Source organism: Alexandromys fortis, unplaced genomic scaffold (genome assembly GCF_014885135.2).
Source record: "Alexandromys fortis isolate MF-2015 unplaced genomic scaffold, M_Fortis_MF-2015_v1.1 scaffold_80, whole genome shotgun sequence".
Taxonomy (NCBI): Eukaryota; Metazoa; Chordata; class Mammalia; order Rodentia; family Cricetidae; genus Alexandromys; species Alexandromys fortis.
In genome coordinates, this window is record NW_026068174.1 from 5,925,620 (window position 1) to 5,940,274 (window position 14,655).

Below are 14,655 nucleotides of genomic sequence, written 5' to 3' on the forward strand. Positions count from 1 at the left end.
TTTTTTTATTGATTTTATTGAGGTATACATTTTTCTCTGCTCCCCTCCCTTCAACCCTTCTCATAGTCCCCATGCTCCCAACTCACTCAGGAAATCTTGTCTTTCTACTTCCCATGTAGATTAGATCCATGTTTGTCTCTCTTATGGCCCTTATTGTTGTCTAGGTTCACTAGGGTTATGAAGTGTAGGCTGGTTTTCTTTGCTTTATGTCTAAAAGCCACTAATGAGTGAGCACATATATTTGTCTTTCTGGGTCTGGGTTACCTCACTCAATCAGATATTTTCTAGATCCATCCATTTATTTGCCTACAAATTTCAAGATGTCACTATTTTTTTTTTCTGCTGTGTAGCACTTCATTGTATAAATGTACCACATTTTCCTTATCCATTCTTCAGTCGAGGAGCAAACCTTTATCCAAACTAACCAAAAGGCCAAGAAAGAATTTCCAAATTAACAAAACCAGAAATGAAAAGGAGGACATAACAACAGACACGGAGGAAATCCAGAGAATCATTAGGTCTTGTTTTTAAAACCTGTACTCCACAAAATTGGAAAACTTAAAAGAGATGGACAACTTTCTGGATAAATATCAGTAGTGATTTTTTAATGTAGTACTATTTAACTTCACGAATATTCCAGTGCTCCAAACATGCAAGAAGTGCCAGAGCATTGCCAATTATTTAAGGTAGCGAGGTTCTTCTACTTCCACTGGAGAAACAGTCTGTGCCTTTGCTGATGATGAAGAGTCCTAGATCATAAATAAACAAGTACATAAATGAATGATTTGAAATGTACAGAATGTAACTAAAAACAATTCCAAATATTCTCATATCCACTGACCACCATCCCCCCTTTTCTACACTAAGAGTTGCAACAGAATGCCATGTTACTATATTACAAAAACAACAACAGCAACCAAGACAATCCGAGGCAAAATGAATGCCCCCTACAGTGCCCACAGGTCCAGCCTCTGTGCATCCCCTGAGCTATGGCTCCCCTAAAAGGCATCTTCCCCCACAGCCTCCACATCGAGGAAAGTACACCAGAAGCCTGTTCAGTTATTTTCTTCTCATTACAAACCTTAGATATATACAGTGGACATAGATCTTATACCTTACAAATTGAAAATAAAATGCCAAAAACAGCTCCAGGTGCCTTCTCACACCAAGAGCAAACTGTGGTGTAAGAGCACAAATGCCTTTTTATTTACTTTACCTATTTTAAATATTTATTTAATTTTACATGTATGCTTGTTTTACATGCATGTATGTATGTGCACCATATGTGTGCAGTGCCTGAGAAGGCCAGAAGAGGGCACTGTGATTTCTACAACTGAAGTTAAAGGAAGTTGTAAGCCACTATGTGGGTGCTGGGAATCTAACCAAAGTCCTCTGCCAAAGCAACAAGTGTTCTGTGATGGTTTGAGTGGGAAATGCCCTCTATAGTCTTGGACATTTGAACACTGGATTCCAGTTCATAGTGCTGTTTGTGGAGGTTTAGGAGGTACAGCCTGTACAGCAAAAGTCTGAACCCATTTCTGGGTGAAAAAACTTACCCAAGCCCACCAACCTCTGAGCACAAAAACCCTCCAATCCTCACACTTGCCCCAAGATCAGGCCACATAACCCCTCCAATCTATCTTTCTTTCTTTCTTTCTTTCTTTCTTTCTTTCTTTCTTTCTTTCTTCTTCCCTCCCTTTCTTTCTTTCTTTCTTTCTTTCATTCTTTCTTTTTGGTTTTTCAAGACAGGTTTCTCTGTGTATCCCTGGATTTCCTGAAACTTGCTTTATAGACCAGGCTGGCCTCAAACTTAGATATTCACCTGCCTCAGCCTCCTGTGTGCTGGGATTAAACATGTTGATAGCCACAACCAGCTGAGAGAAAAGTAATTCTCAAAAGGAAACTGACATATTGCAATGTAAATATGCAATTCTCAGATCCCTGCTAACTTAACTTCTTAAATCAGGAATATAGTCTATAAAATCTGCAATGCCTATTTGTCTTTCAAGCACTTCTTCGAACAGTGCCTTTTTGTCAGAACTGCCAGGTTATTCTGGTGTCATGGTTTTTCCTTCCTGGTAAGATGCCTAGAAGGCAAGCACTGTTGGCCAGCTAATTTAACAGCAGCTCCATTGCCATGGTCAACACGGCAGGATGCTCTCGGGAGGAGTTAGTAGAAGTCTGCTTGTGCTCCTTGTTTTCCCTCTCGTCATTGAACAGTCTCCGTGGTGCTCTTGGAAGGAAGGCAGAATCCAGAATAGAAAAGTCAACTGAATTTCTGAATGGATTTTTTTTTTCAGCACTGGCTGAAATAAACCTTTAGAAAACTTGAATTAAAAAGAGAAAAGAAAACCTGGATTTTAAGATAAAAATACTGGTTTCTCAAGAAAGACTAGAGAATCCTAGAGCAATGAAGGATAAATAATAGTGTCCAAAAATCGCGTCCAAGCAGTTTGTCTTACTAGGAAACTGGGGCCAGGTGGTGGAAGGAGGCTGGAGACGGTGACTAATTCAGAGGTCAGCTGGTCTCTAAGTTAGGTTACTACCTGAGTCTCCATTCCTCCTTGGCTCTAATCAGAGTTGGAGGCTGAAGGTAACACTATAAATATTTGGAAAGTCCAAGTAGGCAGCATGGTGGGGGGATTTAAGGAAGGAGGTCCAAGGAAATGGAGCCAAGAGCACTTTCCACTCACCTTGGTGGCCAATGCTTAGCACTCCTAAAAATGCACTGGGAAGGGGATCGGCTGTGCAGAGAAGTTCCAGGAGCATCTCTAGACGGCAACCCAGGGCACAGAACGTGACGTCCATAACAAAACTTCGAAAGGGGTAAGCAGCATGAGGTCTGTATTCCACACAGTCAACAAGCACCGTGACTGGCCCCTACTGGCAGCCATCCTATAAGCACCTAAAGAAAAATGGACAAAGAACACAAACACACAAGTCCTAGAATCACTGTATGCTCAACAATAGAGGGAAAACATTTTCCCAGACATTTCTAGTGAAAGTTAGTAACTACTGTGTCTTTGTAAAACCATCTAGATTGTTGACAGGAGTTTCTGTCCTGCCCAGTCCCACAGCCATTTAGTCCCAAATAAGCACACCACAGAGGCTTATATTAATTATAAACTCTTGGGCCTATTGCTCGGGCTTATTATTAACTACCTTTTACAACTTAAATTAATCCATAATTCTTATCTATGTTTAGCCATGTGACTTGGTACCTTTCCTCAGTGGGGCAGTCTTGCTTCCTCTGCTTTTAGATGACAATTGACTCTCTACCTTTCCTCTTCCTAGAATTCTTAGTCTGGTTGCCCCACCTATACTTCCTGCCTAACTACTGGGCAACCAGCATTTTATTAAACTAATATAGGTGACAAATCTTTATAGTGTACAAGAGCATTATCCCACAGCACTAGATATATTTATTTAAAATAAATAAATGAAATATATTTTATTTACAGACATGCATGCACTTCAAACAACTGAGCCCATTTCAGAACTTTTTATTTCATAAAAATAATAGCTTTGGTGAATAAAATTCTATGTGGTAGGGTGGTTCTTATGGAATTGTTCTTGAGAGACACAGAGAGATACTGAGAGAATGCTTACCTATTCAGGAGATGCTTTAAGAATGATAATATGTTGATTGTGGCAGTTGAAGGAGACGCAGTGATCGCACGTCAGCTTCTGGAAAGACCCAGAGTCTCATTTCAGGCCACCATCAGAAAAGCTGAGTTTGCTATATTAGAAGGTCAGGAAATCCAACCTTGTAACTTCCCCAACTACAAAATCCTGCCTGGCATTACCCAGTGCATGCTTCCAGAAATCCCAGAAGATCTGTAAGATTCTGTCTAGGAGATCACTGGGAGTACTTGGGAGGATAGAAGGAAGATACTAGAAAGAAAACAAAGTTGAACAGCTCTAGAAAGAAGGGCCCTCCAACTCCAAGGCAAACATCTGTGCACGAACCAGCATAGAATATTGTGCAGAGAAGCAAAATGAAAGCAGCTGGCTCAGGAAGAAGTCCTTAATATCCGGCCAAATAATCTGAACCAGCTCTCCCAAGAAGTTGATTTAGGAAGAGGCTGCTCTGTGGAGCACCTCCCTTCAGAAGCTATGAGAAGACAAGGAGGAACAGGTTGAAGATATCTGGAAATGGAGATGGTAGCAGTACCGGTGAAGTACCCCAGCTCTCTACAAAGTAAAAGGTTTGAGTAAATCACATTGTTGGAAGGAAGGAAACTAAACCAGGCATGGTGGTGCATGCCTTTAATCCCAGTCCTGGGGAGACAGAGGCTAGTGGATCTCTGTGAGTTTGAGGCCAACCTGGCCTATATAGTGAGTTCCAGAACAGCCAGGGTTACATTGAGAGACTGTGTCTCAAAACAAAGCAAAAATCAGAAAGAAAGGAAGCGGGTGTGTGTGTGTCTGTCTGTCTGTCTATCTGTGTATGTTAAAAAAAAGTAAAGAATTGCCAGGCGGTGGTGGCGCACTTCTTTAATCCCAGCACTCGGGAAGCAGAGGCAGGCGGATCTCTGTGAGTTTGAGGCCAGCCTGGTCTACAAGAACTAGTTCCAGGACAGGCTCCAAAGCTACAGAGAAACCCTGTCTTGAAAAAAACAAACAAACAAAACAAAAAACAAACAAACAAAAAAAGAAGTAAAGAATTTCAAAGAGATCTGAAACGGATAAAATTCTAAAGGAGTTAAAGACCCAGCTAGAATTTCTGGAGAAGCTCTATGGCTGCTGCTTTAGAGTCAGCTGCGGTTCAGAGTGGAACAGAAGACAGGAAGATGGCAGCTGCTAAGACCACAGGCCATGTGATCTTCAAGTACTAGGCCAAGCAGAAGCCCAATGGCCGTCAAAAGCTAATTAAGGGGAAAAAAATCACTTTGAAAGCTAGACATTGTAGCATACATTGGAAAGACAAAGCAGGCGGATATCGAGTTCCAGGCCATACGAGGCTATATAACAAGATGCTACCTCAACCCTCTTCCAAAAACGCAATTTAAGATGACAATGTAAAGACTGATACATCTATTTTATCAGTCTAATACACTTTTGTGCGTGTTCTTTTGTGTGTATAAACACGTTCATGTGTGCTTGCCTTCGTATGCATGCGCATGTAGAAGTCAAAGGAGAACACTGGGTGTTGTTCTTTTTTTGTTTCCTTGGGACGATTGTGAATTCCAGCTACTAAGATCACAGGTGGTGTTAGCTTTACCATTTTTTGTTTGTTTTTCTGCAATAAAAATTTTCCCAAAATAATGTATAAAAGAACAAGAAATGAGCAGTTACCTGTGATGTGCAAGGTCAGGTTAGATAAGAATTGAGGACTGTACATTGAATTCATCGAGGAAAGCCAGTCACAGCAAATATTTGTTAAATACCCTCTAAGCCCAAGGTGTTTTGACATGTAACAAAAGGGAGAAATGAACATGCGATCCAGCTTATGGATTTTGATGCTGTAGCTTTTATTTTCACAATAATGATGGAACTGGTGATAGTAACAATGATAAATTACTCAGAAAATCATGATCAGCATCATAAAAAATTTTGAATCCACTGCAGCTACGAGTTGTAAACTTTCTGTGTAGGTGAAGGTCCTGGATCGGCAGCGGACACTGGCCTTACTGGAAGCATTCTATGATCAAAGTTCACACCCTGCTAGGAGCTTCCTCCGAAACCCACGGCAATGTAAGTGTTGTTCAGAGGTAAGAGTGCACTCAAGTTGGGGGTCGTAGGACAATGGCAGATAACATGGGATCATTCTACTCCCAAGGGATCTCTTTGTACCATATCCTTAAGTCATGGTAACCATACATTATCTACTTGCTCATATTCCCACAGAATTCACTCTTCTTCACAAACACCAGAGTGCAATATCCAAACTTCTGTCACAGCAAAATTCAGCTAGAACAAATTTTAAATGTGATTCGATGAAGAAAGGCTTTGGGAATCCTTTGAATGCCTTAGAAACTAAATCAAAAATAGTTATTCCATTTATAATGCCCAAGCCAGAATTCCAAGATTTCTGTGAGAAGTGTTTCCTTTTCCAAACAGCTTTACTTACTTTGCTTTAGTGGTAAAATATACATGTATACTAACATGTTCAAATATTCTTCTGTATGTTTATCAATAAACGCCATTACAAGGTTGTTGGTTTTTTACATTATTTATTATGAGAGGGAGGGTGCCATAGCATTCCCATTGAAGTCACAAGGCAGCTGTAAGTTCTCTCCTCCCACCATGTGGGGTCAGAGGGTCAAATTCAGAGCCTCCCTCTGTCTTCGCAGCATGCTCCTTTACCTCTGAAGCATCCTTCAGCTCTAGTTTTATTTTTTTTTAAGAGAATGCCTTTTAATGGTCAATTTTGCTAAACAATATTAATATCTTATTTCTGTGTGCAGACTTATTACTTGGATACTCAGAATCTGTAGGTAGTATACTGAAAGTTGTAAGAACCACAATATTATAACTTAATTATTAAATATTTCGAGAAGAATGGGGACAGATGGGATTTTGTGGGATTTTATTGGGGGGTGCTTTTTCAGATCAGGTCTCATTATGTAGTCCAGTAAATCCTGGGGACCATAAATCTCCCCCTCACCTGGGGTCATGGCCAGCATAGTCCTATCCAGGAGATTTTGTTACTGGGATCAATAGCAAGATCCTTGTGAAAAACCAGCTTTTTCCTGAAGTCCTTCCTTCTTTCCACTACCTCGTCCTGATGTGGGATACTCTTCTGTACACTGTCAATATGTTTTATTACCATTGGTTAATAATGAAGCCGATTTGGCCAATAGCCAGGCAGAATAGATCCAGGTGGGAAATCCAAGCAAAGACGAAGGGAAAAAGAAGGTGGGTCAGGGAGATACCAGCAGCTGCTGGAGAAGAAAACTGTGAGGTAACAAGCCACGAGCCTCATGGTAAAACATAGAATAATAGAAATGGGTTAAAAGTTGTAAGAGCTAGTTAATATTAAGCCTGAGCTAAAAGGCCAAAGAGTTTATGACTAATATTAAACCTCCGAGTGGTTATTCGGAAATTTCAGGCAGGAGAGGAACCTCCAGTTACATTACCTTTGTCTCTCCTCCCTTCCTTTCTTCTCTACTGAAAACTGCACTTACATTAAGTACACAATCTACCCCTAAGCTTCACTCTAACTCCTTCGCATAAAATTCTGAACCACCTGTCCACCTAAGTCATCAAAGAAGAGTTGAGTAATAAAGAAAAATGGAAAGGAAAGGATGGAAATTAAACCCAGGGAAAGGTTGTCATTGATAAGGCTAGTTTTTCCTTATATACTGCAGGATTTTTCAATTTTAATTGTTATTATTTGAGCATGAGTGTGATGTGTATGTGTTGAAGGGGGGGGCATGCCTGCCACAGTGTACATGCGGAGGTCAGAGGGCAACTTTGTGGGATCGGTTCTCTTCTTCTGTCTCTGTGTGAGTTCTGGGGATCCAACTCAGGTCATCAAAGTTGGGCAGCAAGCACATCTCTCCAGCCTGTATTGCGGATACTTTAAAAGATACTTGAGATGGAAAGACAGTCCCCACCTCTGTACTGCGCTTATTGCATGCAAAGGGACCACAGAAGAAGGTCATTTGTTTTAGCAATCCAAGCAAATCTCCAAATATGAAAATAAAAGATATGTCCATTTTGTAAACCACACCTTTCAGGAAGAGTTGATAATTCATAGTAGTAAGAATTCTTGATGTTCGTTTGAGTGTCTAGTTGCAGCAAAAGGTACCTAATTTTGTTTGTTTGTGTGGGTTTGTTGTTATTGAAGACAGACTCTCTCTCTGTGTGGAACTCATTATGTAGACCAGGCTAGACTCAAATTTAAGATCTGCCTGCTTCTACCTCCCGAGTGCTGGAATTAAAGACATGTGCTATCACACCCAGTTCTGATATGTTTTTAAAGTAATAAGCTTATGTTATATGACTGCCCTCAATGCTGTTTTTTACATTAATTCAATAATTCTGATTCTGTATTGTAAGATCGATTGTTTAGATAAATCCTTTACTGTCTGCAATAGGGCCATTAACCGAATTTGAGGAGATAGAGTGGTCTGAATTCTGGGGCGATACAGATATTAAAAAGCACATTTATGAAGACTTTGATGAACTGCTCTTAAGAATGAATGTGTTAGCTGCTAAAAAACTTGCTGACAAACCCCAAGAAATGGAAGATCAAAATCTTCCACAACAGCCGAAAGAGACAAGTGCCGACCAAGAACCATCCCCCGACTCAGCCACAGCGCCAGGAACACAGCTGGCTTCAGAACAAGGAAGCAGCAGAGAACAGAAACCCGACAAAGAGTCACTTAAAGGACAAGAACAGGGCACAGGGTTACACAAATCGTCCGATTCGGGACAAGGATCCCCCAGGGCGTCAGCAGTAGAGCCAGGATTACAAAGGGGGTCAGTCGCAGAGCAAGAGTCGGCATCAGAACAAGAGCCACAGACAGGGCAAGACTCAAACAGAAAATCGGTGTCAGAACAAGAACCACAAAGAGGGTCAGTTACAGAGGAAGAAGGATCACAGAGAGGGTCAGTTTCAGAACCTGTGCAACGAAGAACATCAGCAACAGGACAACGCAGAAAATCATCTGCAGATACGGGGTCTCGTAGGGGTTCAGAAGCCGGATCGCGCAAAGGATCAGGGGTAGAACAAGGACAGCGCAAAGGATCTGGAGGTCCGCGCAAAGGGTCAGCAGGACGCAAGATGTCGTCTTCAGAGTATGAATCACACAAAGAGTCCATAACGGAGGAACCACAATCTAAGGCAGAGCAAGGACCACCGATAGACACCATTCTAGAAGAACAGGACGCAGACTCAACCTCACAAAAAAGCAACACCTTAAAAGAAAGTGAAGCCTCGGAATTTGATAAAATGGAATCTCAAGAAGAAAAGTCTTTGCCAGTCATAAATGAGGAGGAACAAGCTGCCATGGATTCCCAACAGGGTGAGGAAGTTCCCATGTACAGCAAAGATGATCGTCCGCCAGAGAGCAGCGAAAAAGATCACCTTCCAGGTAGTTATCTAGTTCTGTCAAATCTGCTTTTTGTTTTCTGGAGTGACCGTTAAAAAGTCTCTTCAGAAAGCACTCATTAAGTTAGTGCCTCTGCTGGCATATCTTATCATGAAAGCCGCAGGTGTGTTTTCCTGCTCAGCACTTGAGCCTAGACTTTGAACGCTCAGCTAGATGAAAACCAGAACGCTTATTGATTTGCCTAGAATTTCATTTATACCAAAAGTCCATCAATATGAAATCTAGGAATATTTTAATGTTTTTTTGAAAGCAGAAACATTTTTGTTCTAAATGCAAGTCACTTTTAATTTTTCTTTTATTTCAACAACAAATGGGCCAGGAATGGTGGCATTTGCCTATAATCTTCACATTCAGGAGGCAGATGAAACTGAATTGCTGCAAGTTGGAGGCCAACCTGGTTTACATAGTAAGGTCCAGGCCAGTTAAGGATATATAGAGAGACCCTGTCTCAGAAAAACAAACACGCAAACAGTATTTTACCTCTTTCATTTTTGCATTTTTCTATAAGTTTCCAAAAACCTATATTTCAGACAAAAAACACTGAATTTTAACTATTTTAAAGTATTTTTAAATTTTATGTGTATGGGTGTTTTGCTTGTATACATGTTGGCACCGTGTATGCAGTACCCACAGAGGCCAAAAGAGGGCATGAGAGCCTCTGGAACTGGAGTTTCAGATGCTTGTGAGACACCCTCTGGGAGCTGGGAACAGAAAGTAGACCCTCTTCAAGCACAAGAGCTCTTAAATGGCTAAGCCATCTCTCCAACGCCCTGATTTTCAATATGTTTTCATCTCATTGGTTAAAATTCAGACATCTAGTAACACTTTGCTATAAGAGAGACTGAGAAATACAACCTCACTTTGTATAGCCAAACAAACAGCTTTTGCTCCAGCCTTTCTCAACAATTAAAATTATTAAGTGATTTTATTTTGGTTGATTATGACACACACACATACATGGGAAGGTCTTGGAGTTTTTGGTTCTTATGCATGCAAGGAATTTGTCCCATAGGAATTTTCTTTTCTAGTGTGTATGTGTGTGTGTGTGTACACATGTGCACGCACATGCATGCATGTGCACATGTCACAGTACACGTGTGAAGGTCAGAGGAAAACTTTCAGGAGTCAGCTCTTTCCTTCTGCCCTGCGAACCCTTGGGGCTAAACTCAGGTCGTTGGATTTGAAAGCAAGAACATTTTACCCGCTAAGCCATCACACCAGCCTTATCTTGTTCTTTTATTCCTATTAGAAACTTCAAAAAAGGACGCTCAGAAAGACAAAGCCTGTGACCCGAAGCCCCAACATATAGAAGGAAAACAGTGGTCAGGTAGCTGCTCCCTTAGTGCCTTTCCTTTGTGCCTGAGAGGAAAAGCACGGCCAATGGGGAATGAAATGGGCTGTGTGGTGGAACGTGTTTTCACAGGGGGATTCTCCATCTTTGACTGGAACATGAAGCATGTCCAATCTGAAGATGAGGAGCAGGCAAAACTGATCTATACTGACTCCAGATTCACAGGTACGTGTGAAAAAAGACACTAGGAAACACAGGTGACAGTCCATGCGTGACTCTAGTTCACCACTGTGCCTGCTGGTGAAGGCTGGGTTGAACTAGGACATACTGATGTCCTTACACCATCTCGTCCCTGGGAACTGACAAAGCTTGAGTAAAGATGGGTGTTTGGGTGGTGGTATGCTTTTGGTGGTGACGTATACTATTGATGAATGTTCTCATGCTTTAAACTGCTGGCATTGGTATACTTTATTTTTAACTGTTGCATACCCTAATGCTTCTTTAAAGACCATGATCCAAACATATAAAAGGAATCGCATAGTAGAAATTAGAACTCAATTAAAAATATATTTATTTCCCTAGTAGGTCTACACCCAAATATCTTAGACAGGTGAGTCTGTCTTTGATGTGGGATTCTACTCTGTATGCTGTGAATACCATTGGTTAATAAAGAAGCTGATTTGGGCCTGTGATAGGGTAGAGCAGAGCTAGGCAGGGAAAACTAAACTGAATGCTGGGAGAAAGGAGGGTGGAGTCAAGGGAGAAGCCATGTAGCCCTGCCAGAAATAGACACACCAGAACCTTGTCAGTAGGCCACAACCTCGTGGTAAAATATAAAATACTGGAAATGGTCAATACTAGATGTAAGAGCTAGCCAGCAATACACTTAAATGATTGGCCAAGCAGTGATTTAAATAATATAGTTTCTGTGTGATTATTTTGGGAGTCTGGGCGGCCAGGAAGATAAACAAGCAGCTTCATACAGCATGTATTGTTTATGAAGACTTAACAGAGAAAAAAACTATTGAACTGATGGAAGAGCAATTCTTAGCTCTCAGGTAATCCATGTCATAGCTATGATTATTTCAGGTAATGCTCATATTTTTTAAAATGCTATTTTATTATCTTCTCCATCACTTTAAGTGGTAGATCTAATCATAATTAGATCAAGATTATTTTCTACATGCAATCTTTTGTCATTTAAGCCTAAATCAAATAGTAAACTTTGTTTTCAATTTGATTAGCAAATTAACTGATTGGTATTTGTGTGTGTGATTTATGCATGCTTGTGCGCTTACGTATGGGTGCAGGCATCTATGTTTATGTGTGGGAAGCAGAGATTGATTTATCTCTTTCTGTTGCTGACACCTTACTATTTTTTAGATAAGATCTTTGATGGAGCCTGGAGCTTGCTAGTTCACCTACACAGCACTGGGATTACAGGCACACGCTCCTGCACCCAGCTTTTACATGGATCTAAACCCAGCTTCTCATGGTTGCTCGGCAAAGCCCTTTACCCACAGAACCATTTCCCAGGGCAGAAATAACACACCATCTGTCCCCAAAATATTTTAATGACCAAGCATAGCATTTGTCAAGTTCCTGTGAGTGGCAAGTTCATGTTCTTCATCTATATCCACTTTTATTGGCAATGTTTTTTAAAATCTCATGAGTAATCATTTCTAAGTTACATCAGATCCCATAGAGACGGCATAACGACATGAGTGATTGAATCAATGAATAAATGAAGCACGAAGCAGTCAGCTGACATTGTATGAAAAATTACTTCATGTTGTCACAGTGCTCTCCAAGACAAATATATTAGCTGACACCCTCAGGGAGAGGAGCTGGTGTGTAGCATTTGTTAATGTACCTAACCGGGAAGTCCAGGATGTAGCTGGCTCTATGGGTACCCAGTTCCAACAGCAGACAACATCTCTCAGCCATATTCTCTGTGACAATTTTAGGCAGTTGTCTTCACATTGTCTCAAAAATGGCCGCAGGATCATCTATCTATGTATCACATTTTACTAATTCAGCAATTAGAACACAAAACAAAATTTTCCCTAGTGGTTCTCAAAATAGTGCTGAAGCTAATTCTCATTGGCCTATTGTAGGCTGCACTGTTGACATACATGAACTTTTGGCCAAACCTTATATCATACATCCGTGGAACATGGGTAGGAGGGCTCCGTGATGTGGGAGTGTCATATATCAATCTGTTGATTTCATTGGTTAATTAAATAAAGAAACTGCTTGCCCTGATAGGTTAAAACATAGGTGGGAGGAGTAAACAGGAGGAAGATGGGAGGAATAAACAGAATGGAATGCTGGGAGGAAGAGGAAGTGAGCTCAGACTCGACAGCTCTGCTCTCTGGAGCAGAGGCCCTGCTTCGCTCTCCTGGGCATACGCAATGAAGCTCCGACCCAGGATGGACGTAGGTTAGAATCTTCCCGGTAAGCGCACCTTGGGGGTGCTTACACACATTATTAGAAATGGGCTAGTCCAGGTGCGAGAATTAGCCTAGAAGAGGCTAGATAGAAATGGGCCAAGCAGTGCTTACATGGATACAGTTTGTGTGTTGTTATTTCGGGGCATAAGCTAGCAGGTGGCCGGGGTGCTGGGGACGCAGCCCCTCCACTCCTATTACAACAGCTCCGTGCCGTCCCACACCTCCCCTAAACTGACACTGGAAGAGAACTGTTCCCCAAAGAAAACTATGGCTGCTGTCGTCATGGATGGAGCGGGGATTCCTGAGAGGCAGAACCAGTGGATACTGGAGGCAGGGTTTAGCTCGGTGACACTGTCCTTATCTGGGATGAGTAACGCCTGTACTCCAATCCCCTGCTCCAGAACAAAGAGAAGGCGGGTTTCTGTCAGGGCAGGGGCTTAGAGAAGCATTTACTTTACTGTCTGATGTGTTTCCCTGCTTTGCAGACCTCCATGCAATTATTAGGAATACTCAGACTTACAAGGAGATCAAAGGGAGGAGTGCCTTCGATGGAGTGTCCCTCAATCTGGTACAGTTTGTGCAGCTCCTCCAGACATTCGTCGGTGAAGACACCCCCTTGAGTGTCAGCCAGAGTCTCGCCTCCTTTTTTCAGAAGAACTATTTTGAAACAAAACAAGAGAAAATGAAAGCCTTAGAACAGGTGGGTAATATTATAGCCATAAATCTCCCAACTTCAGTTGCTCCTAGTACACTCTCTTTAAAAATGTACGACTGAATGTCCCACTTTATTTCTGCCAGCGCAGCCACTAAATACCATTTTGCTTGTCAAGGTCACACTCCAGAGAACGCACTTTCCTAAAAATGACATGATTGCTCCTGGCAAGCAATGGCTCAGAGTGCAGCTTTCTTTCTGTTCTCTGAAGCCCGAGGTGCGGATAGATGTAGATGTGACAGTGTGTGAGTACTGGCTGCCGTGTGCGCAGATATGTATGCCAATGCATAGACTTTAGGGATATATTGATGCCTTGAGTATGTATCTGTGTTCATGGACCCCCAGTGGCACACATTCCTAAGGACTTACAGCCTTCTTGAGTGATAAGTACTCACATGCACACACATTGCCTTAAATGAGCAGCTTACGCTGTCTCGTGGGAAATGTAGGACCTGGTCCCACTGAGTTTATTCAAGGCTTGATATCCCTTTGGCCTCCTCAAATGCTATCCCCTTCCCTTAGCCAGAAGTTACTTATTTACTGTGTGTGTGTGTGTGTGTGTGTGTGTGTGTGTGTGTGTGTAAACGAATCTAAGTGACTATGAGGATCAGAGGCTTTGGACCCCCGGGAGCTACAGTTACGGGCAGTTGTGAGCGGTCAGATGTGGGTGCTGGGAACCTAATGTGGAATGTGGATCTTCTGGAAGAACAGCAGGGTGTGCTCTCAGAAGTGTATTACCCTTTCTAATCCAGTGTTTTGGTCTTGTACAGCAAATTCCAGTGTGTTTTTGGTTGAGAAGTGAAACAGGGAAATGGCAATTGGAGCATTAAAATCAGACTCTGCATGTTCCTCTACTATCTCAGCACCAAAGCAAAGCTGTTTCTAAAAAAAAAAAAGGCCGGGCAATGGTGGTATAAAACTTTGTACTCACTAAGATAGGATTAATAGCATTATTTTCTCTGAATTTGACATATACAAATAGACTGGATAAGCCGGGTGGTGGTGGCGCACACCTTTAATCCCAGCACTCAGGAGGCAGAGACGGGCGAATCTCTGTGAGTTCTAGACCAGCCTGGTCTACAAGAGCTAGTTCCAGGACAGGCTCCAAAGCCACAGAGAAACCCTGTCTCGAAAAAC

General features: G+C 41.8%; 1 protein-coding gene across 1 annotated transcript in view; it reads left to right on the forward strand.

Annotated features, from left to right (window-relative positions):
• Positions 1–14,655, forward strand: part of Efcab5 (EF-hand calcium binding domain 5) — a 106,645-nt gene that overhangs the window by 49,648 nt on the left and 42,342 nt on the right. The window contains exons 6-10 of the mRNA XM_050128606.1: positions 5,598–5,697; positions 8,046–9,044; positions 10,312–10,389; positions 10,486–10,578; positions 13,292–13,506. Coding sequence (XP_049984563.1) covers positions 5,598–5,697; positions 8,046–9,044; positions 10,312–10,389; positions 10,486–10,578; positions 13,292–13,506 — 1,485 coding nt within the window. The remainder of the gene's footprint in view (positions 1–5,597; positions 5,698–8,045; positions 9,045–10,311; positions 10,390–10,485; positions 10,579–13,291; positions 13,507–14,655) is intronic.